We start from the raw sequence: 25,638 nt of genomic DNA on the forward strand, positions 1-25,638 counted from the left end.
GTTTAGGCGTTGAGTATATCTAGTTACGAGTCAACCAGTGATTTAGGTCTAGAAAAATACGAGTCACATTTTCCAGTCTACTGTCTTTACATCACCAATCCCTACAACATTAAAAACATAGTTTCAACATATCCCAAGACCTTTCAATCCCCCGATTCAAGTGACATAACAAAGACACCGAGTACTCACTACTCAATTGGCCTTCTATTTCTGTACAAATACGCACACGCAGCAAGAGCCTCAAAGATGGAAGGGACTTCTAAGGATGGGAAGAATGTATTGTGGAAAGAGAGATCGTCTACTTGGGCGCAGGGATGTGCAAGTTTGAAGGCATGGTGGTTCTAACTTCCTCGTTTGATTGCGAGGCGTGGGTTTCAGACGAGACTGAAAAAAAGAGGGTAGGTGTGTTGGAAATGAAATGTATGAGGACAATATGTTGTATGAGGTGGTTTGATCAAGTAATTACAAGGTGAGAGAGAAGCGTGGTAATAAAGGAGCGAGGTCGAGATGGCTGAAGTGTGTGCGCTAAATTAGTTTGGACACATGGCGAGAATGAGTAAGGAAAGGTTGATGAGAGGATATATGCGTCAGAAGTGAAGGGAAAGAAAGAGAACGGTGAGACAAAATTGGAGATGGAAGGATAGAGTGAAAAGTATTTTGAGCGATCGGGGCCTGAACATGCAGGATAGTGAAAGGCATGCACTGGACAGAATGAAATGGAACTATATGGCATACAGGGGTCGACGCGCTCTCAATCTCTTGAACCAGGGCATTTGAAGCGCCGCAGGTTAACCACAGAAAGGACTGTGGGACCTTACGGATAAGGAGCTGTGGTTTCGGTGCATTACACACGAGCAAAAGAATGGATGTGAACGGATGCAGCTTTTCTTCATCTAGTCTTGGCGCTACCTCACTAAGCAGGAAACTGCGATTAAGTATGAATACCAAGAAATTAAAATTGGCCGAGCCTCTGTTTACATGACGGACAATAAATGCGAGTAGGGTTAACAACTCCCCGCCTCAAACAGCTTTAAAGAAATTAGATGTAACAATGAATGTGAGCTAATAAAGAGCTTTCTTTTCTCCTTTTCTTGACATTGGATCACTTCCTTAACGTTTACTCTTTCTGCTTTTTCATAAACCTCGAGTTGTAGTAGAGTGGAGAATAACACAGGAAGGTAAGGGGGGGAAGTGTACGTAAAGAAAGTCATGGACACCGCAAGAGTCATTCTGGAATTCTCTCCTGTCTCACGTAACTAGGCTACTCACCTCACCGCCTAACGGAAGTCGAGCCGCTCAACAGCGAGAAAACTAGTATAGCAGCATTGTTTTACAATGCCTCACATAAGTTTTGGTCTTTACTCCCACTTTAGCAATGCACTGGACTAAAACATATAACGTATATTACGCAATGATAACATGAGTATACAAAAATTAAATCCTCCTACAGTATGATAACACTACGGTGTTGCCAACATTTATGGATATACCGAAAAAAAACTTTCAAAACAATACGGGATTTGAATGAGTTTGATTAAGCAAGCCCCAATCATACCAGCTTAAATGTATAATGAATGAAGCAAGATCATCAAGTATTAATCATGATTAGTTAGAAAATGAAAAATATATGACTTGCGGCAATAGGTTGTTCAGTTTCAAGACAGAAGACGATACACACCAGTCTTGTCTGTGCCCACAACCAAGCTGTGTGCACCGAGTGTGTGGGTGTGTGTGTGTGCGTGCTTAAATAGTTTTGTTAGAATGTGTCAACACTGAATTAACAGACTATGGTGTTGGATTTCATCCACGATAATGAGGCACCATCAAGCAAGGTAAGGTTTGTCTGCAGAATCAAATTTTATCAATGTGTATTTACGATTCGGGGGAAGTAACATCTCTCTCTCTCTCTCTCTCTCTCTCTCTCTCTCTCTCTCTCTCTCTCTCTCTCTCTCTCTCTCTCTCTCTCTCTCTCACATATATCACACCTGACATCACGTACCTCACATGACTCTCCTGCGCTGACTGCAACGCGTTAACTTACTAATATCTCGTAAGTAGGTCTCTCCCTCTCGTATCTTTCTGTCTATTTATATCTACATATGGACAGTGTAGATGTTTAAGAACAGTAGTACCATCTCCTCTGTATCAGAGTTTCAAGGAAAGTTGGTTAATAGAAAAATTAAAATAGCAAGTGGTCGCAATACTAGAGAAAAGTCACCTTCAGCGATGCTACGTTATTGGAAATATAGACTCGTCAAAGAACTCACTCCAAAGGAGTTTACATTACCTTGCAGGAGAGCTCTGTTCCCTAATGCATCATTTCCCCTCCCTGGCTGTTCCATCGTAGTAGTCGTCCATGTAGCGACTTTCCCTTCCTGTCTTACTAATAGCGATGTTAATCAGGGACCTCTCCTATCACCTATTCTCTTCTCCCAGTACATGATCTTTACTCTTCTAACTCTTATATTATTCACTCTCATACTAATGACTCCACTTGTCATATCTCAACTCACTTCTCTGACGCTCCCAATAATATATATCTTTCTCTATATCTCTAAGAATCATTCGTTTCTCTCCCTTCATTCTCAAAACAACGCAACTCATCCCTGTAATAAACATATCGGCCGCAACCATGTCTTCCACTCTCTCCTGAAAACCCCACGAAATCAACATCACAAAGTCTGCTTCCTAAAAGCTGAGAGTGTTATAAAGATGCCATGATGGTGTTTCTTGTGAGCAGCTATTTTCACGCCCACCGAGGTTTCATTAGTCAAAAATGGATTACAGCTCGCGTAACTAGAGTGACATCCTCCAACTCTCTATTAAACTATAGTGGAATCAAAAGTCTTTAGTCTCGTTAATTTCAACCTTCCCTTTCCGTTGGCCGCCATGTTGCTGCTCTCTCGCTATTCGACATGTATTCTTTTGGCAAGTGTTATCGTGAGTGAGTGCCTGTGTACCCCATCCCGAAATTTTGCATCTATGGCACACGACTTTCTTTTTTCTTGTCCCTGCGTCTCAAAGTTTGTGTCTGGAGACCAGGCAGTCGAAGATTGGCCTTTCTGTTATCTCCTTCTCTCGAACAACAGTGGAGTTCTCTTCCTTCGTCTGTCTTCCTCTCTACGTATATACGTAAACTTTCTTCCTTTTACGAGTTCGGTGTACAAACGCCTACAAATAGAGACTTTTCAAATACCTTTTTTCTTTCTTTCGGTATGGCCTTGACTGAGGCATGTTGCACCCGTGCCACAGGAACCACACACACACACACACACATATATATATATATATATATATATATATATATATATATATATATAAACTGTCATAAGATTGTGTAGTCGGTGTATAAGATTGCCGTGAAGCCGGTGTTGGCCCGGTAACGGTTCTCGTACGCAGAGTTGCCGTTTTCTGCCTCCCACATTCTTCCGTTACCTCCTCCCGAAGGTGTCGATCCTCCCCGCCAGGGGGCGATGACATCGCCTACCTTCATAATAACCCCGCAGTTCCTGCTGTTCAAACCGGGATGAGCAGTAGAGTTCTGGTCGATGCCTCAGCGAGATATTTACAGTTTTTTTTTTTTCCTTTGTAGTTGATTATGTATTATTTAGTCATGATATTTTTCATATTTCCTAAGCTTCTCTCCTTAGATATCTGAACATTAAAGTCCTAAAGTTATAGATATATTATTTTCCTTACTGTTGAACAAGTGAGGTTTGTTTCGACGTAAGCAAAAGCGCTAATGATGTATAACCAATGATATCGTGTATTGTCGTACCCCAAATTATCTTCAGCACTGAAAAAGGTGCGTTTGTGGAACTGGCGGTTATAACATGAATTGGACGACCATTAACGACCCTTGTAGCCGAAAACTTCAGCTCAGTATAACCAATCAAACTAGGCAAACGTTATACGACTCAAACGATGGGGAATGAAAGTTAACGAAAGTTGGATCTTTTAAAACATGGGTTTCGTAGTGATCAGGATCTTCGATTCTCCTTCCTCCTTCGCCAGCCACTCATTCTCGTTCCCCGGAAAATATCACGAGATTCTTATTAAATTCCCTGGAAATATTTACCCTCCATAATTAGGTTGTTTTTTTTTTTTTCCATCCCTCAGGGCGTTGCACTTCATGCCTATACTTTGTTGTAGTTTATGAAATTCTATGCATTTTTCGTGTCTGATTAAAACATGCCTGTAAATATGTTTATAATTAAACGTGTGTGTGTGGTTATATTTGCATGCCAAAGAAAAAATTAGTAGAGTTTTGCAGTTGTGTTGTTACGTCTGTACCTTGAATAACTGTGTGGGGGTACGTCTCTTCGTTGTATATCAACTGACTTATATTTCTCTCTTGTCTCTCCCCTGATGATGTGATTATTACACGAAAGTGCACATGGGAACTTATCGTGTTTCATTTTCCCTGTGGACTCATAGGAATATATATATATACACTAGCCTAAGCTAGGTTTCTAAATTATTGACCAGTATCCCTTAGTGGAAGATGAACAGCTGGGTTGACTGCAAACTGACTACAGTGGAACCTATACAAGCTCGTCCTACGGTGACCCGTGGCTGGGTCGTGGTTACGAACGCGAACTGGCTGCACCACGGAGGTCCAGTGAACTTCATATCTCTCAGCCATAACTTTGGAGGAACACCTGAAGGCCATCAGCAATGCATGAGCGAAGACAGAAAACAGAGATCTTAAAGAAGAGAGGTGAAGACATCTAGTAAAACCCCCTGACGAAACCTGTCAACAAGCACAAACAAAGCCGAGTTTAAGTACTTAAGTGTTTTTTTGTTTTGAATAAAGACTTATGGACTGTGATCTGGCATGAAGTTAAATAATGGAACTTACCAAGACCAGTCAGCATGACAGACAGTTTGAGATATGGGGTCCCACGAATGTAGAATACCTACCCATACATTATAAATTGGTAATCACACACACACACACACACACACACACACACACACACACACACAAATGTATGTCAGCGGCGCTTTCGAGCCGCCAGAGGTCAACAATCCAACTGAACAAACACCCACCACCCCAGCTCCTCCTCCCTAGCTGGAGAATTGCACGACACAACATCATTGAACTTACCGTCCTCACACAAGACTGTCAACTTCAGGTGAATCTAATAGCGAAAGAGTATAATATATATATATATATATATATATATATATATATATATATATATATATATATATATAATCAGGCAACTTTACCAATTAACCAGTGAACCAGTGACTGTAGAATGTCTCGCGGATTGCCTGTGTTGGTAGGGTCTGGAGCTGTGGTCGCCCAAGTGCAAACATCATGACACTGCCACACATCAGAACCAACCAACACGTTGCTCGCACCCACTTAGCGCCTCATCTCATCTGAGCTCAGACTCGCCTCACCTATACGACTCTCCAGCCCGGTCCTTCTCCCTCACAGCTACTCAGAGGGACCAGCCGTTGGAAAGGTTGTACAGAAGAGAGCACGCAGAATCATCATCCTGGCCTCGTTTATACGCCACCTATTGAGAGGACCTCATCTCCTTTAAACGTGTCTCTATACCTTTTCGACCAACACCGGCAAATCACACGGAAGTTTAGCGATGAACTACTAAGGAAATTCCCGTCTCCGAGATCTCTCACAATCGGACTTTCTACCTTCAATGACCGTTGTCCGTCTCCACGATCACCTTGTACCAACCGATGCTCGCACAGACGTAAGAATAGTCCTGTTTCTACCACTGGGAACATCGTAAACAAACCATGAAAAAATCATGGCTAAACAGGTTAAAAAAAAACTTCTCTTAAATTATGTTCATATCGACAGCTGTATTACCTTAAGTCATTCAACTTGCAGGTATTTATCAGTTAATGTCCAACTATTCATCACTAGATGCATGATGAATAACTATAGCATTTTCTCAGTAAAACTGTCTATATATTTGTCACAAACTATTTCAACATACTTCGTTCATGTACTTATTCAGAGAGTAGAAGTATCCGGCCCAACTTTAATCTTAGGCTGTTGTATTATCAGCTGATTAATTACTATAATACCATCCCAGTCCTGTAATATCTTTACTGTTATTTTCACCAGAATGGCTGCCTATGTGTAATAACTTCATTATTATCACCATTACTACACACACACACACACACACACAGTTCATCCTCCTTTTGGGGTTGGTCTATAAATGGGTACCTGATTGTGTACGTGTGTACACACAAGAAGGAAGACTCGTCACATACACAAGATTAAAAAATGGGGAAACGTGAACGTAAAACTCTCTCTCTCTCTCTCTCTCTCTCTCTCTCTCTCTCTCTCTCTCTCTCTCTCTCTCTCTCTCTCTCTCTCTCTCTCTCTCCACGTGACATACAAATAGTAATCACACCACCAGTATAGAAGACGCAAACTGCGCTCGCCTCAGGCAAAAGAAGACGACCAGTGACCCACAAAATCCCATTTAACAGCAAGGTGGCACTCCATTAGACGTTAGTCTGTGTCCCGTTACTCGCTACCAAATGGATTTCCTCGTCATTCGCAACTGTTGGTAACACGCGCATATGTTTATGCTCACAGCGAGCTGCTGTTGCTCATTTCATCTATTTAGCATTTATTATCCTCACATCTAGTTAGTCACTGCCCACTCAAGAGCTGTTGTAAACCCGCTCAAGAGCTCTATTTCACTCACAGATATTCTAAATCTATTTAGCTGGTTTGAATTCTCTTAAACCTACGTTTTAACAAGTCACAGCTGTTCTGAACCCACTCAACTGTTCCGAACCCTCTCACAGTTGTACCGGACCCACTCTTAGACCAAGTCTTTTAATCCTTTTGCAGTTTCCCCGACAATCTCCAGAAATTCCTTACTACACCCAACATTTTCTCATTACACTCAGCTGTTCCTCACCACATACAGCTGCACGTCAGTGAACTCGGATGGCCCTCTACACACCCAGGTGTTCGTCAACAACTCAAGAGAGTTCCTCATTTCTCTCGCTGGTTCCTCCTAGCGCTTACGTTCAACACCTCGATCACCTGGTGTTGTCGCCTGTCTTGCCCGCCATGACGGAAGAAGGATAATAGAAAGGTTGCCAGACTTTATGGTGTACAGCCAAGCATCTTCAAGTATTGATACACACACACTCTCTCTCTCTCTCTCTCTCTCTCTCTCTCTCTCTCTCTCTCTCTCTCTCTCTCTCTCTCTCTCTCTCTCTCTCTCTCTCTCTCTCGTTCGCCTTCACTAATACCCTCCTTTACCCCCCCCCCACTTTCACACACAGTTACCCCCCCAACTTACCCAGACAACAGCCGGAGCAACCAGGGAAGAACGCAAATGAATCCGTGAGGCCCCCGTACCCAGCGTTAATACTACCACCTCCTCCTCCTCTTCCTCAATAACAACTTGTTTGCCACAACACTCCAACCATCGATCTTACCCTCCCACTACCACCAAACCAGCAACGACCTCCTTCCTGTTGATAATCCTGAGAGAGAGAGAGAGAGAGAGAGAGAGAGAGAGAGAGAGAGAGAGAGAGAGAGAGAGAGAGAGACGCATGAAAGAGAGACATGTGTTAGAGGTGGTCTCCGAAAACGGGCACGTATTGTTGAATATAAACATTCTCGATTACCATAAACATACATGAATATCACCCCAAAAAAAAAACAGTTAAGGGTTACGTATCTGCGAGTGGTTACCAGGCAACGAGGTGGTTTTGCTAAAATGTCAATAAGAATGGAGAGAGAGAGAGAGAGAGAGAGAGAGAGAGAGAGAGAGAGAGAGAGAGAGAGAGAGAGAGAGAGAGAGAGAGAGAGAAAACGACCTGTGGTTGGGTGCAGCACCAGCAAACTACACCTCCCCAGGGGAGTGAACTTCGTACAGTCACCTCCCCGCCGCACCCCGTGTTCTCCCTCCGTAACGAACAATGGCGTAGTCGAGATCAGGAAGTCGCATCCATATGATTCATACGAAGGAAAAACATTTTCCTCCGTAAAGTTTTCAATTTTCGGATATGCCAGATTCTTTCCGTGAGAGGAGTCAACATTTCTCTCAAGTTTATTTGTCGCTTCATGAGAAGGCGGCAGTGTGGTTGCATGTACGGTGGGTAAGAGCCTGTTGTTGTCATAGTGAAGGCGGGGATACGTGTATATCCATTTATTTGTTTTTAATTTTACTTTGAAGTCTACGTAAGAACTAACCACTGCTCTTATGGCGCACCTGCCTTGGTTTTCTTTTAGATTTCAAGTTAATTGTAATGATACAACAAATTCTTTTACGATACTGGCAAGTAAGAGACATCTTCTCAGCTGCTTGTTTAAGGTTGGCAGAGACTGCTGGTGCAAATAATGCCCGTTGTAAGGTTATGTAGCCTAGCCTGACCTGTGTGGTACCCTATTTTATCGACCAACCTCTAAGGGAGGATGAACAGCTAGGTTAACTGTGTACCGGCTATGGCTACGAGGATTCGTGCAAAATCTCTTAATCGCGTTTTTGATACGCTCGTCACCTCGGATATCTGCCATAAGACCCACTTCCTTTCTTTAAGTTTTCGTTCTTGATTGAAAGCTAGGAAGATATTTTCTGTTGCATTACATACACAGCGTCTCATTTGCTGAACTTGATAACAATCCTCTTCTTCTGTTCGAGCACTTGTAAACCTACCTGGCAATGATACAGAATGGAATTTGAATTCGGAAGTAGTAATATTTTTCATATGAATGTGTGAAATATTATCTAGGACGGGGGATTGCTGCTTACTACTGTATAGTATCTGATTGTTTGATACTTCATAAAGGTCGACAACTCACGCTGACCTGGGTTCAGAGTAATTCATGATATGATTATTGAATTCGAAGTTGGTTAGGATAATTACTCGTGTCCGTTGTCAGATTATGCCATCAGTTTCCCCACTGAAACTCTGGATTAGCCATGGGAACGCGAATTCAGCGGTAACAATGAATTTAATATGAATATTTGCTTGATCGGCTTCAGGGATCTATTTAGCTCGCCTGTCAGTATTCAAACCACACATATTCAATTACGATGTACCGAATAATGGAGAGTAAAGCATATAGATGTTCCCTGTTATTTCGATTTTTTAGTTTATTATAATCAATAATCATAATTATAATTGAAAATTAATGAATGTAAAAAAATACCTTCTCAAATCTATGGTCGACTTGAATTCTCAAATGAAGATCGAAAATAAAGGACGCAACACTGAATCTACTGTGAAGGGAACGAAGGTAATATAATGCTCACTGCTGTTCATCATATTCTCAGCTTTTTATGCTTTTTTTTTTTTTTACAATGCGGATTATCTACGAGTACTTCCCACCTCATGGCAAAACTATTCTTTGTGTTTACTTTGCTACGAAAACATCCATTTCTTGCTGGCCGAGCGGGTTTTGATTCTCTGATCATCAATGCCAACCTAGTGTATATAATTTCTGATACCTCTGAAACTTTACCTTCAGATGTCGAATATTTCTACCCCTCAGCTCCTCCAACTCTGTAAAACTCCTCTACATATGGACCGGACGTATGGGCCTCTTTGCGTCTGAAATGAGGATGCTTTTGAGCTGGCATCGAAACAACACTTAGAATCCCATCCCCTTAAAGCCCTTACTTTAAAACCTTAGAATCCCATTACCTTAAAGCCCTTACTTTCTTAAAACCTTATAATCCCATTCCCTTAAAGACCTTACTTTCTTAAAACCTTAGAATCCCATTCCCTTAAAGCCCTTTCTTAAAACCTTAGAATCCCATTCCTTAAAGACCTTACTTTCTTAAAAACTTTGAAACCCATTACAGCACTTACTTTCTTAAAAACTTGGAATCCCATTGCCTTAAAGCCCTTACTTTCTTGAAGACTTGGAATCCCATTACCTTAACTCTTGTTTTCGTAAACGCTTAGAACCATCTTTCAGATCAGCAATACGCACAGTCATCGCAGTGATAGCTAGGGTCCACTGGTAATTTCCACCCGTAATATGTACACCAAATAACATTTTTGCTACATCTCTCTCACTCACATACGCTTTTGTTCTCCATCTTAACTCCCTCCTAACTCCTTTCAAAATTCATTGCTCTGGGATGTTACTCTACATATCGACAGTTACACTCTCTCCAAACCTCTCTCTCTCTCTCTCTCTCTCTCTCTCTCTCTCTCTCTCTCTCTCTCTCTCTCTCTCTCTCATTTACATTGCTCTAATTCTGCTGTTCCAAACTTCCCTTTAACAACAATTCCATCTCTCTCTCTAACTCATGAGATTAGTATTACGTCCTGGTTCAGTGTTTGAACATGGTGTGGTTCCAATTAGGCTTGCCTTGTGTTCCCCTGACCCTAGCGAGTCGTGTTTGAGGAATTGTTCTCTGCACACAACTGATGCTCCGGACATCCAATTTTCTTTTACTCCACCGTAGTCATATTCTAAAACATATATATATATATATATATATATATATATATATATATATATATATATATATATATATATATATATATAAGGGAAGGGGCCGGGGGGCTGGAAATCCTCCCCTCTAGTTTTTTTTTTTTCTTCCCCCCAAAAAAAAGGACAGAGAAGGGGGCCAGGTGAGGATATTCCCTCTAAGGCCCAGTCCTCTTGTTCTTAACGCTACCTCGCTAATGCGGGAAATGGCGAATAGTATGAAAGAAGAAAATATATATATATAATCCCAAGTCACATAAAAGACCCCGACCCACTGTGATGGAGTTTCACAGGTGTTCACGGAAAGGGAATAAACCAATAAAGCCAGCAGTAAACCGCCTCACAGTTTCCATCAGTTTACATCAAAGGCGAGATCGATAGGCTTGTGGCTCATGGCTTCCACAGCTCGCCATTTAGCCAATCCCGACTAATCACTTGATATTGTTTACAATGGTATATATCGTTGAATGTATCACACACACTATATATATATATATATATATATATATATATATATATATATATATATATATATATATATATATATTGTTTCCTTGGTATTTAGTGTTTGGGGTCATGTTCAGCGAGGTATTAATTTATATTTTATTGTTCCGGTAAAGTAGTAAGGAATGGAAGATTCAAATGTTTCATCACCGAGAATGTAGTTCAGTTAAGTGTTGGGAAGACGTGTGTCAAGGGTTGTGTGTCCAGGTCTTACATACTGTGATGGAGAGTGTAATGGATCTATGATGCTTGTGAAAATATCTGTAAATGAATTCCTTCTGAATCCAGTAGGACGTGTGAGCTACTCAACATTGACGTGAATCTAGACCAATCACAGACACACACTAGGACCGACAAATAGTGTATGGAACAAATGGAAGTACTGACAACACTTCATACAAAATCACCCGAGCACAAATACGAACGCGCGCTGTGTGTGTGTGTGTGTGTGTGTGTGTGTGTGTGTGTGTGTGTGTGTGTGTGTGTGTGTGGGTGAATGTGGGTTTTGGGGTGTGTAGGTAGGTAGGTGTGTGAGTGTAGGTGTGTGTGGGTTTTGGCTTGTGTAGGTGTGTGTGTGTGAATGTGGGTTTTGGCTTGTGTAGGTGTGTGTGTGTGTGTGTGTGAATGTGGGTTTTAGCTTGTGTAGGTGTGTGTGTATGTGTGTAGGTGTGTGTGTGGCACGTTTAATAACTTTAACTATCTGTCGTCATGTACAGGGAGCGAGTTTCACATCCGTGGGCGCCCCCAACTGCTGGAATATGTATTCTAAATGTCATACAGTTTTAAAGATCTGTATGCTGTCAGCATTCACCATCTCCCTCGCTGCACTCGTGGGCGGCTGAGGAGGAGGAGACAGACAGCAGCCAGTAGTTGTGGGTGGGAGAAACAATGGGAGCAAGCAAATACGGAGAGCAATGCAGAAAGTGATATGCCACTACCGCAGTGACATAATGAAGCAGGGAACATGATGAAGGGAGAGAGGATCGGGAAAGACGCATGGACGTTCTTTGAGGGACACTTCGCATAGAGATAATGTAAGAAGCAGATTGAAAAAAAGAAACGAGTGGAAGAGATGCATTAATTTGGAACTAAGACGACAAACGAGTGACAAAGTGGATAAGGAAAATTTCGTAATGTGGTCAGATTACATGACTAATTGGTCTCAAGAGTCACGAGGAACAGCAAGGAAAATATAAGAGAAATAAAGAAAAGAAAAAATAATCATAGGTGAATTTCCTGGGCGCCAACAAACCTCTACGACCAAAATCATACTGATGGTCCCGGGTATTGAAAAGAATTCAAGTACATATTTAGATCGCGAGTAATTTATGGGATCCTCTAAACCTACAGAGATTCTGCGAAAAAAGAGGAGAACGTACGTAAGAACGCTGTTGAAGGTTAGAGCTTTGGTATGTCGTGTCTTTTATGAATGGACAAATAACGCAATAGATATCACGACTCACGATGTCTTTGATGTCACATCATAACTATCATACAAATGTTCCATCCTTTTACGTTTCATCCTTTTAACCTCAGATTCCTCTCGTAACTTATAATACACAACCTTTATTCCAGTCAGTTCTAAGAAATCCATTAGCTCTCTTCCAGACGACTGTTTGAAGGCTTAAGAATGCCATTTCAGTCATCGCTAGATACTAAAACTTGTACCGTAAATTTTCTTCGTTAAGAGTGACTCCAGTTAGTCCTGAAAATACAACTTTCTTTCACATACGTAACTCCGAAGATATCTAACCAGTCTTGTAAATACTAGTTTAGTTTAGATTCCATAAAGGTTCACTTGATTCGGTTCCAGGAATCAGGTCTTTGTCGATTACCAAACTTGAAACTTTTTACGCAAACTTTTGTAGAGATTTTTACCTGAAATTTCCCAAGGATGTTTGAGTCTTTGGCTTGATTTTTAAAAACTTGATATTTTTCTTCCCATGTTTACTTCATCCCACTCTCAAACTTTGTCGCAGTTTCTTGTTCGTCGCGTCCAGAGATGGTTCTCCTCTCTACTGGAAACCTTTGACAGGAGGAAAAAGACTGATACATCCTTTTGAAAAAGCCTTTTGATGACAGATAATCCTCTCAGATGACTGTCACCCCTCGCACGCTCCAGAGACTTACAGCTATATCTATCTACATGGTAGATATTTCTATCTCCCACCTAGAAATCCGCCTTGAGCTTCTGAACGGTATAGACGCATCTTCCTCAAAGATTGTACGTCATGTGGCCCCCATATAGCACATTCTTCTCATCCTTGAATCTCGGACTTTGAGATACCCTTCCCAGCCCCCCCAACCCTTGTGTTGTCCACCGTTGAAGTGTATCGTTGGTGGGAGGAGAAGGAGGATAACTGTCTGTGACGTAAGAGAGGCTACGGATGACGCTGCGAGATTCTCTCTCTCCCCTCAGGGTTAGGGGATGGGCTTGACCGCCGCTCAACACGACGGTGTCACCTGTCGCCCTAGGCTCAGCGCTTTCCATAAGGCAAATATGATGGTTAAGTAATGGAGGCTATAGCCAAAAGGTCAGAGAGGCATAGGTTACCTGAAATAGCACGGGCAACTGAGGCCCTAATCAAGGCCATCGCATTAACGCTGTATACGTATATATATATATATATATATATATATATATATATATATATATATATATATATATATATATATATATATATATATATATATCACCTTAGCCTGAGCCAGGTACCCATTTTATCGACCAACCCCTAAAGGTGGATGAACAGCTTGGTTGACTGTGGACCGACTGACGTAACTAGGATTGGAACCTATGCGCTCGAACCTGGGCGGCCCGTGAGTGCCTCACGTTCAGAAACCCTAGCCACTACACCACGGAAATCCATAGTCAGGAGATTATATGATTATGGAATATATAAATGAAATTAAACCAATTGTAAATTACTAGTAAAAAAAGAATGACCAGGTATTATCATAATGACTCCCATCTGAAAATAGGGAAAGGATGAATGTCTCCAAAACTTATCCTAATTCAATGTGGGAACTGAATGGTTGTTATCAAGCGATCTCCCTATTCATGTACCACATGAGACGTGTTCATTCCAAGGTAATGGGGTGATGGAGAAGTGTCTAATTCTGTAATTAATTTTTCTTTTTTTTTCAGATGAATTACAGCAGATTATGGCTAGACTAACAATGGTGTGGTCATGCTAACTCAGGTTTCAACAACAAGAAACGCTCCTCATGTCCTCAAGTGGTTAGAACGCTGAGTATGGGAACTGAACAATCGTTACGGCATCGTCTTGGGTCAACGAAGAGTAACAAGTGATGGTGGAGGACGAACAGAATTACGAAGTCGGACATAGGCAGGATCCAGCTAAGGCGGCGACAACCAAAGTAGTTTTTCTCACTACACATCACTTCGTATTACTCTGCTTTGAGAAATTAATCTCTCGTCTGTAAGGGGGAAAAAAAAAGTTACCCGAGGATCAACCTAACTTCAAGTGCTGATGATGTCTCTTAAAAGGTAAGTGGACGCAGTTATTACCAGCCTGTGTTAGTCTTAAATGCACGGATTAACTAGACGAAAATACACGGAAATTTATCGATTTTTGACTAGTACCTAATCAGTTTTCTTGAAAGCATTCACTGTCAGTAGTATATATATATATATATATATATATATATATATATATATATATATATATATATATATATAATATTCCTATGGTTGAAAAGTGGAATGAAATAGAATTGGGTGGAATTGCGGGGACAAAAGACGATGGTGGAATTAAAACGACTGAGAGTCTACGAAAACCGAGAAATGGGAACGGAATAGGGATGATGATGAGTAGGAGGGACAGTGGAGTAGGTCTGGGAAGGATTAGTGAATATTGAGAGATGGGATGATGATGGGAGAGGTATGGAAACTGCGGGAAAAGCCAGCGAGGAATAGTGAAGTTGTAGAAGAAAATCTTGAGGAAAATCCACAGAAGCAGAAGGTGGAAGGCAGTCAGGACGTTGCTGGAGAGGTCGGAGTGAACTGCAGGACTCGGAAGGGCTAGAGAGAAGCACAATAGCGCGGGAAGCAACGGTGGTGGGGTTAGTAGGTCTTGGCCGCAACCACAATTGCGTTCCTGACCACAACGGATCTATATACATGCCTGAAGGAACCGCCAGAGAGAGAGACTCGGACGTACTTTCTCCCACTCACGGAAAATTCTCTCTCTGCAGTCCGGGTTCTCTCTCTCTCTCTCTCTCTCTCTCTCTCTCTCTCTCTCTCTCTCTCTCTCTCTCTCTCTCTCTCTCTCTATTCTTGCGACTACATACCAGTTTTACGTCGTATGTGTTTGCGGGTGTTTGATAAGATTACCTATTTGTGATTATATATTTGTACCGAATGGACGGGTGTTCTTCACAAGTGGAGTCCAGACTCTTAGAACTTCCTGTGCAGTTACACAGCTTCTAAATAGTATATGTGTGCTGTATACATTCCCCGTCTCATAACCCAGCCTCATTCAAAAGCATTTCTTGACATACTTTCGAAGAACTGTTCTCAGAGTCATCGATCTTGTTTAAAAATTTAAAAGCTTCTGATCAAATCACCCCTCACTCTACATTCTACCATGCTGGGCGCCTTTAAGTCGTTTAGCTTTTCCATGTAATTCGGCTCTCTTAGTTCCAGTACCATCTGTGATGCTATCTTCTGCACCCTCTCTATCATTTCTTTACGATTCTTTCATCGCGGTTACCAAGCTTGAAAAGTATACTAATGTTCTGGCCTACACTAGTATGTGAACAGCATGCAGAATACATCTTTATAATTGCATTTACTATTCTGCTTTATCACGCTTCTCCCACACCATGTATTCGTAACACCTTCCACAAAGCATCTCTATCAACCTTATGTTTTCTCCAGATCCATAAATGCCACATAAATCCCTCTCGTTCTCTAGATAGCATTAACATAATACACGAATTTACTGTCACAATTAGAGAAGTGCTAACATGGATCTACGAGTTCATAAGTAACAAAAGCCCAGGTCCTGATCGCTTGTATCCACGAGTGATCAAAAAAAAGTCGAACACGAAATTGTCGGACAATTAACCATATTCTCAATAAATCGCACCAGTCCCACAGGACTGGAGATTGGCAGACGTCACTCCTGTATACAAAAAGGGATACCGGTGATTGCCTGGTAATTACCGTTCTGTCTACCTCGCATCAATAATACACAGCATCGTTTTAGAAGACGCAGATTATGCCGAACAAGCCCCCCCCCTTGAATTTTATCATGAGTTACTCAATACTCACGACAAGACAAAAGCAATAGATGTAACATTTCTTGATTTCTAGAAAGCATTCGGTAAAGTCCCCAACATTAGATTGATGCACAAAGTCCGGGTCTTGGGATTTCTGGTTGCATAGGAAATTGAACAAAAGACTGGTTACGTGATAGGCTAAGAGTACAAGAGAACAGAGATGAAATTGCTGAATGGTCTAGTAAATGGCAAATGCCATTTAACGTCAACTATTAGAGGTAGGAAACCTAAACAAAAAATATGAACTGATGGGCCAAAAGATAAAGGACACCACTAGAGTGAGAGGTCTAGGGGTCGCTGTCGTCAATAACTTCAAATTCTTCTCCCAGCATGGCAATAAGGCAGACAAGAGAGCATATACGATGTTAGGATTTATAAGCAGAGCACATTACGTACAAAAGCAAGGATGTGATATTGCCACTATACCCAAGTCTAGTTAAACTACACCACGAACATGCAGTGCAGTTTTCCCAACTTAAGGACATTGTTAAATTGGAAACGGTGCAGCGAAGAGCCACTAAGTTTGATTACCTCCTTGCGTAACACACCATGTGAGGAGAGACTGCGAGAATTAAACTTGTTTTTTCCTAAGAGGCGCCTGCGGGGCAAATTGATAGAATGTTTCAAAATATTCTAAGGATTCGACAACGTCGATATTGAACATTTCTTTTACAGTCCTATCAGCATTACCGACGAGAGAAAATGGATTAAAACTTAAAGGTCACTGAATTATCTGGACTGTATGAAATGTTTTTCACCAACAACATAGTGATGCGTGGAATAAGCTGCTAGAAATGTTTGCTCAGAGCAACACTTTTACTATCTTCAAAATTTGGCTTGATCACCGCTTAATCTTTGGTACTGAACGATTCACTTACATATAACGCAGTGGTATATTATGTTAGCATATCCCTGGCCATGTTGCGGTATCATACTAACGCTGATATACCCATGTCACCTCCTCTGAGAGAGTAATTAAGAATTCCTATAATATTCTTTAACTTCAGGAATGATATAGCCATAGTAAGTTGAGAGGCTGGAGCACTAAGTTTATCTTCAGTATTGACTTTCTAACAAAGTGTGAAGGGATGCACGGCGTTCATGTTCATTCTACCTTATGACTTTCCTATAAAACTTTCCTTCAGGCTTTTTAATCCTCAAGGTATTTTTGTACCCGTTTTCCAACCAGTATTAAAGCCAGACCATCTTGCTTGGACCTTGGGTCTGTGTATGTAATTATTCCTCTCACATTCTTCCAAGCAAACACCTGATCCACACATCCTCTACCACTCCCGAAACCACATTGTTCCTCTCTGTTCTGATACTCTGCACATGCCTTAACCCTCTAAATCACCACTCTCCCATACAACTTACTCGGTACACAACAACATAGTCTGTGGCTCGAACCTTCGCTTTGTCCCCCTTTACACAATGGAACAATGTATACATTCTGCCAATTTCCAGGCGCTCTTCCATGATCTATATATACAATGAAAGTCCTAGATAACCAGTCAGCAACGCGGTTATCACCTTTCCCAAATAATCTAACTAAATACCATCCACTCCAGCCGCCTCGCTACATTTAACCTCATGCAAGGCTTTCGCTCTCTTTTCTCCAAAACGCTTGTCATGGCTCACTTCGCATACCTCCCCGACCAAAACACCCTACATTTGCCGCCCTATCATTAAAAACATTCAGCAATCCTTCATACCAGTCTCTCCATCTCTTCTTTACCTTATCTTAGGCTGTTACCATTTCTCTTTTCGTCATTATTAACTCTTTCAAGAAGTTATACCTCAGGTTTGTTGAAACTCTTCCCCCACCACACCACCCCACCTCTTCTCATTTGCCATCGTTTTTCAGCTCTTGCACCTTGCTTTTGATTCCCTGCCGCTTTCTCTTGTACTTCTCCCAATCATTCGCACTATGTAAGTACTGCCAACACATCTCCCTTCCCTCTTTCACTAAAGACTTCCATCCACATGACACCACTCACAATCCATTCTCACCAGCCCACCTACTGCCAGCCTCACACTTATCTCGCACATGCCAGCACTGCTTCCTTAGATACCTTCCATTCCTCACTCACTCCCCTAACTTCATTCACTCTCACCTTCTGCCATTCTACATTCACTTTCTCTAAACATCATCTTCCACGTCCCTTTTCCAAGCTCATTTATTTTCAACGCGCTCCTCTCGCCAATATCACTTCCTTTATTCCCAAAACTCTTCACTCTCGTCTCTACCAGGGAATGATCAACCATCCTACCAGCTTCCCCTCTCAGATCATCCAGGCCACATCTCATTTTTGCACGCTAATCTATTAGTATGTAGTCCAGTAACGCCCGCTCACCATCTTACCCACGTGTCCTTATGCATAAATCCCTCTTTCTAAGCCAGATATTCCCAGTAAGAAGCTCTATTTCATCACAACTCTAGAAGATAGTCACCATATCTAGTAACCTTACTGAATAACTTAGTCATACCCTCAACTGCCACATTACCCATTTTCTTTTTATTACAGAAAACTGTGACAGGGAAGCCTGCCATGGTAAAATCTTAAATTCTTTAATTGCAATTGAATTCTCGATCGAAGACAAATCACATCCCGATTGCAATTTCATTGATAAGAGGAGTGAACATTCTACATCTTTACATTAAAGTTCGTTATATCACCAGCGATCAATGAAATGAAAACGAACAACTCGATGGGCGTTGTTAAGTTTCATCCGAGGACAAGAGACGAAAAAAAAAGATAGTAAAGTCCTTAACAGTTATTTTCGGTCAATCCCTTGTCATGGGAAACGTTGCAGAACACCACCACCAACGTAATACAGGTATTTAGATACATTGCAGAAGATCAACGTGACACAGTCATTGAAAAAAAAGGTAAAAAGCCACTATCTGGAAAGTATCGTTCCATTAGCTTGACGTCTGTATCAGGAACACTTACGGAAACTATCGTTCGAGACTAAACTAAGTAAAATAAACCATTAGTACCATGGTTTACGACGGACTTGCTCACGTTTGGCAAACTGCCATGCAATACAAGTTGAAGATTTTTCATTAACGATTCTCATGAAGTTAATATGTTAATTTATCACATAATACTGTCGCATATCACAGTTTCTATCATGCATAAAACAGTTTATGCCAGTGTTCAATATGAGTAACCAAACAAGAACAAAGGTACAACACGAATACATACTCACACCCCAATCTGCCGGGAAGGTATACGAGTAAGACACTAAAAAAAACGCACCTCCAGGAAATTAAAAAAAAGAAAAAAAAGATATACACCATACACCTGTACACATTTCAGTCCTCCATTCCAATTCAAACGATCCCATCCCGTCTTTCTTCTTACTCCGCTTTTTAATTACTCTATTCACATACACTCACACTTTCCATGGGTTCTTGCGAGTGCGGGACGGCAAGCAATAATGTGGATCAACATAATGACATGGTATGACTTCTTCATGCATTCTGATACTACCATAAAATCTGCCGGTGTTGGGAGCAAGAACCACCCAAACTCCTCATTAATCCAGCTACCATCACACTACATGACAGTTACCTTAAATATTTTCGGGTACTTACGGGATGAATGCTTCGGCACTTCACTCCAGCGAATCCACAACGTTAATCAGGGTCACGTCACTCTATGGTGTCCTTGTCGCTTGTAGTATGATCACAGAAGGTGGTGGACTCTAACTGACAACTGACTGGGTCGAGGGTCAAGACTCGAGTGATCTCTGCCGGTTCCCAGTACCCAAGGAGTTTACACACACACTCTGCTATACAGCGAAGTCGGCGCGACGGTGCCACTGAATATTCTTCCGCGGACAGTGGTCTAGGGCTGGTATAAAAGATATTTTCAATGAGCAGCATAATACACACACACACACGCATATATATATATATATATATATATATATATATATATATATATATATATATATATATATATATATATATATATATATATATATATATATATATTCCAATAGATTTGTAGCACTGAATCGCAATAGCTCCCGATTGCTCATGGCAAAGTAGTCCGAGTTAAACAGGAACTCCACCTGCAAGAGGTTACATGGTGAGTGGAAAGGCACCTTCGGCGAGGAGTACAGCATCGACGAGGAACTTATGACTTCAAAGGATCCATCATATCCCTGACTACCTATAGATTAGAGCGGAGCCCACGATGGCGAACGATTCAATCGATCAGTCGGAAGGATTCGCTTCCTTAAAAAAGTTTACAAGTAATTCATTTTACTATTTAGTTTGGTCTTTTCGATCTAAAGCCTTTGATACTTTTTTATTTCCTCGAATAATATCTATCTGCATGAAGCATCCCAAGTCTGTCGAGGATTCTCTCTCTCGGTTTCAGAAAAAATATATATGCACGGATTATAGCTTGCCGTCTCGTTCGGAGTTTCTCTGCGAATCGTCTAGTTAAAAGTTGGGGAAGCCTCTCGTCCGTGTTTTCTTTCGACGTGTCTCATAATGCCGGTGGAAAGTAAAAAAAGAATATCATTTTAGAAAAATGATATATGAACTTGTCACATGCAAGAGTCTAACAACAAAAATGCTGCCGCTAAACTTAGCCAGTGTTGGGGAAGGTTTATTCAAAACTTCGCTGCTTCAAGCGCAGATTTGGGTTGACGAAGGCCTTGTTGACAAAAACGAACTGCTTAACGATCTTTAGTCTTATACTATTAAATGACCATCTAAGTCTGAATTTCCGTGTATATTATGATGTCTGTCTATAACAAAATTTTCGTAGGTCATCTTATTTTCGTACATCTTTTTCTATTGAGGTCATATTCTCTTTAGAATGAGGCATTTGGATATATCAATTCATTATCCCAGATAAAAAAAAAGATATGAGATCTTCCTCGATGTGAATAATCTTAACGTATGATACCATTTTTCTTTCATATCAACCAGTATAGTACCACCGATATTCCCATTTGTTCTTTGTTTTTTCACAGAATATTTCCCAAAATGTTTTCTTAATCTCCCTGAAGTCTGGCGAAACTGGTTTACTCTTCGTTTTCGATCCCTTACACCCTTCGCTTTCTCTTTCATATATCTCAGTCATTCGCACTCCTTCCCTGCAGGTAACGCCCATATACCTCTCTGTTCTCTTTCGCTATCAACTTAACTTCCTCGTCCCACCTATCCACCTCTCGCCTTCCGCATGCCATTCTCTTGCGCAATCCAGCACTGGTTCCCTAAATACCCCTCATTCTTTACCCACCTCCTTAGCTTAATTCACTCTCACCTTTTGACATTCTGGACCCATTTTCTCCTGGTATCTCTTCACACAAGCCTCTTTTCCAAGCGCACTCACTTTCACTATCTTCTTCCCATCCATAAAATTTCCTCTTCTTTTAAAGCCTCCACAAACCCTCACCTTTGCCGCCACCAAGAAATGGTCAGATATCCAACCACCTGCCCCTGTGAACACCTCCACATCTAATAGTCTCCCCTTTGCATGCTTATCAGTTAGTATATAGTCCTGCAATGCCCGCTTTCTGTCACCACTTCTAGCTCTATAATACCCACTTTCTGTGACCACTTCTCGCCCATCTATATTTAATGTATGTCCCTCTTTTTCAATCAAGTATCCTTCTTCAGCAGATAATTCCACAGCCTGTTCATCATTTTCATTCACATTTACTGTGTACCCCATGTATGTCCTCCAGTTATACCTTCAACTGCCACATTACCCACACTCGCATTCAGATCACCCATCCCTCTAATATTCCATATATATATATATATATATATATATATATATATATATATATATATATATATATATATATATATATATACACACTCATTACCAGTAGAAATATACGCATCCAGCGCAAGCACTATGGCGGTGTGTGTATATATATCAGTGTACCCGGCAGGTTGTGGTGGTGGAGACTACGCGCCAGGAGCCACCTGCGTCCGGCCTTCCTCATGACCAGCTGTTTCATGGCCTTCCTCCTCCTCCTCAACAGGTAATCTTCGGCCATCGTCTGTAGCTTGTTATAAAACCTTCGTTAACCTTTGCATTATAAGGAATTCTTTTCTTATTCTTAGTCAAGTGATTTCATTTTTTCTCTTTTGAGTGTTTATAATACATGTATTTGGTTACCTTTGTGTTATGTTACCTCTCTTACTATCTAATTTATCTTTTTGTCTATTCATCTATGTATCTATGTATCTATCTATCTATCTATCTATCTATCTATATATATATATATATATATATATATATATATATATATATATATATATATATATATATATATATGTATATAGAAGAAAAGGCCTCGTTAGTTCATTTCCATTCTTTAACTGTCATGGGTAAATCTTGTTCACTATTCTTAGCGCTTCTTTGCACCGCTCACTTGGCTGTTGATCATTAGAGATTAAAGACATGGTACATATATATATATATATATATATACAAGATTAAGGGACGGAGCGACATATGTAAAACCTCGCCTCGTAACACTCAAACAGCTGTCATAAATGGCAACCACACACACACACACACACACACACCTCATACACAGACGGGGGAATAATTGATCCATGTAACATTGGGAAATGAAAGTTGAATTTGCCGCGTTATGCAAAATAAATCACTAAGATAATTAGCATGATCCTGGTTCATTCGTTTTCGATTATTCATATAATTTCACTGTCTAGGTGTAAATGACTTCTGTTACAGAAAACGTGGGCAAATCGGAGACTGAATTCGTTTAAAAGCACTGAAGAGGAAAGCTGGAACACGAAATTAGACGAATGAAATGTATTCTAACGTATATTCCAGTCTTAATGAAAGAGTATGATATTTGTAATACCTTACGATTGTGGGTAAAGGGTTGAATATTTAGTAGTTACATTACAAGGGTTAAGATATCAGAGGGATCTTTTTATACAATATTCAGATATTTAATCCCTCGATGATGGGAACGAGAATAATCTTTTATCATGGGAAAAAAAGGGGGAAGATAACGCCGCGAATATTCCATTGCCCTGCTTTGCTTTATCTAAAAAGAAAAAAAAAAAATTGAGTTGCATGAAAATTTAGCACACATTTGAGCGTAAAAGAATTACCATTTTCATTCGGAAGAGTCATCTGGTAATGGATGCATAGAGGTGATGGTAGAGTTAACCTTTACAACTCCCACTGGTGAAACAGTCGACGTGGCTTCCGTTTAAAGTCATTAGCAGAGAGAGAGAGAGAGAGAGAGAGAGAGAGAGAGAGAGAGAGAGAGAGAGAGTCTCGGAAGTCGTGAGCGGGATATAATACATTCTCTGCATTACCATCGGTCATTCATTCATCCAGACAGACAGACAGACATCTTACCGTCAGGCTGACTGTAGAAAAATTGTTAAGACCATCACTAATGGAATGACTCTTTCAAAGATCATTTGATTTTAAGTGAATTTACGTTACGTTTTGACTGCTTTCTTATGCTCATCTAATTCTGTTATATATCCTAACGTATATTCCAGTCTTAATGAAAGAGTGTAATATTTGTAATACCTTACGATTGTTATCTCTATCGAAGTCTATAATCTATCATTATATGTAGGAAGAAATAAATAGATTGAGATTACCACCTTGCAACACGCTGATATTTTCCTTCGCTGCTCCATACCACGTCTCGCACCTCTCGAATACCTCGTAAACATTTTTGGATCAGGGGACGTCATGCTCAGCATCGCCTCTTACATAATTGTGCGTGCTGGAGTAACTTCTACGAAAAACACAAATCCCAGTGAACGAACATACGAACGAATAACATCAGGGGAAATGGTATACTCCACTTCACGGCCGGATGAACGTGAACTTAAATCTTCCAAAGAAATCAGCGGTGAGGTGCAGTCGCTCTGTTTCCAACGTACGGGTCAAGAGACTGATCTGTCTCGCACCAGCAGAATAACACAGCTGCGCCAACAGATCTGTGTGTGTTCATTCTCTACGATTTATTCATCGTTATAGATGTCAATATATTATCATGCAGCAGAAAATCTGGGTTCTTCGGGAAGGAAAGTCTTCACAACTAGAGAATCAATAGATGCATTTGGCGCGTTTGATCCCCCTGTCGGCAACAAGTTTAGCCAAAGGTTGATATCTAACCTTCTTTAGGCGCACCTTTCATCCTCCTTATCACTCGTATTACTTCCCAGACCCTCGCTCTTTACATGCCACTTTCTCTGTGCTGGAACTACCAACGCAGCCGACCAATTACCCGAGGCAGCTGGCATCCAAGCGATCACCGACGTTAACAAATTGGGCTCGAGCCTTTACCCTCAGATATTATCACGTTTAGCCGAACGTGAGCAGCTTCTTATATCAAGGCATAGGAGAAAAGGCAGCTGACTACCTCCTCCTCTGCTTATATGTTAAACTTTTGAAGTAAAAAAAAAGATAAATGGTAGATTTAGCTGGTCCTTAGAGCTCTTCTTCACCCGTTCGTGTTGTACATCTCTACTTTGCTCCCTTCAGAATGAGGCGTTCGTCTATTCTTACATACACCAGGTCAGTGGACTTTAAGGAAGGAGCATCATCTCTACGAATGGGATGTTATGCTTATAGATGCGACAGGAAAGACTAACAGGAGACCCAGTGTAATTCTATATATAGGACGTCTGATGTAAACTACGGATTTATAATTCATGATATTCATGGTGTTGCCCCCAAGAGATTTACAGTTATATATAGATAGGTAGAGTGTGTAAAATAATCCCTGCCCTACGATGAAGCTTGGTTAGGGGACAGAAAAAGAGACACGGGTGCATATTTCATTTTCCTTTTTCGGGTGTTAAGTTCATGATGAGAGATATGACAGGAAACGGACGAAATGAAGCGCCAATTATGAATGTGGTGTATTGTCATAGGCGAGAGAACATAATAAGATCAAAGATTGAGAATACACAGACAAACGATTCATGATCTATTTCCAGAAACAAGGAACATTTTTCTTTCTCTGTGATAATAACATGGAAGAGTGAGGATCTTTCCAATTACGTTGACCCCATCTTGAACTGATAAGAGTATAATCTTCGAAATATCAGCCTGACTGATCCAGTGAAATTAATCATTTTCATTGCAATACCTATTCAAAAGGTGTCGAATTTGACCACGACCCTGTTCATATCCCTAGGTTCATACAGATCTGTAATACTGCGTTCCTTTTGCAATATACACTAACCTCAGGGTTATACGTTCTGTCACTTCTAGACAGCTACCACTTCCGTGTGTCTGGTGTCAGCACTTGGAACGGTGAGGCAATTCTTGTGGCCCGTGAGACTCGACCGAGCTACCAATATCCCCTGCAGCTCT

The 25,638-nt window shown here is 40.9% G+C and overlaps 1 protein-coding gene across 1 annotated transcript in view; it reads left to right on the forward strand.

Moving 5' to 3' along the window:
* Positions 1-1,685: 1,685 nt before the first annotated feature.
* LOC139766638 (uncharacterized) overlaps positions 1,686-25,638 on the forward strand; it is a 36,292-nt gene continuing 12,339 nt past the window's right edge. The window contains exons 1-3 of the mRNA XM_071695517.1: positions 1,686-1,832; positions 14,115-14,477; positions 22,202-22,294. Coding sequence (XP_071551618.1) covers positions 14,461-14,477; positions 22,202-22,294 — 110 coding nt within the window. The 5' untranslated portion in view covers positions 1,686-1,832; positions 14,115-14,460. The remainder of the gene's footprint in view (positions 1,833-14,114; positions 14,478-22,201; positions 22,295-25,638) is intronic.

The sequence above is a fragment of the Panulirus ornatus genome, chromosome 58 (genome assembly GCF_036320965.1).
Source record: "Panulirus ornatus isolate Po-2019 chromosome 58, ASM3632096v1, whole genome shotgun sequence".
In the NCBI taxonomy this organism is placed as follows: Eukaryota; Metazoa; Arthropoda; class Malacostraca; order Decapoda; family Palinuridae; genus Panulirus; species Panulirus ornatus.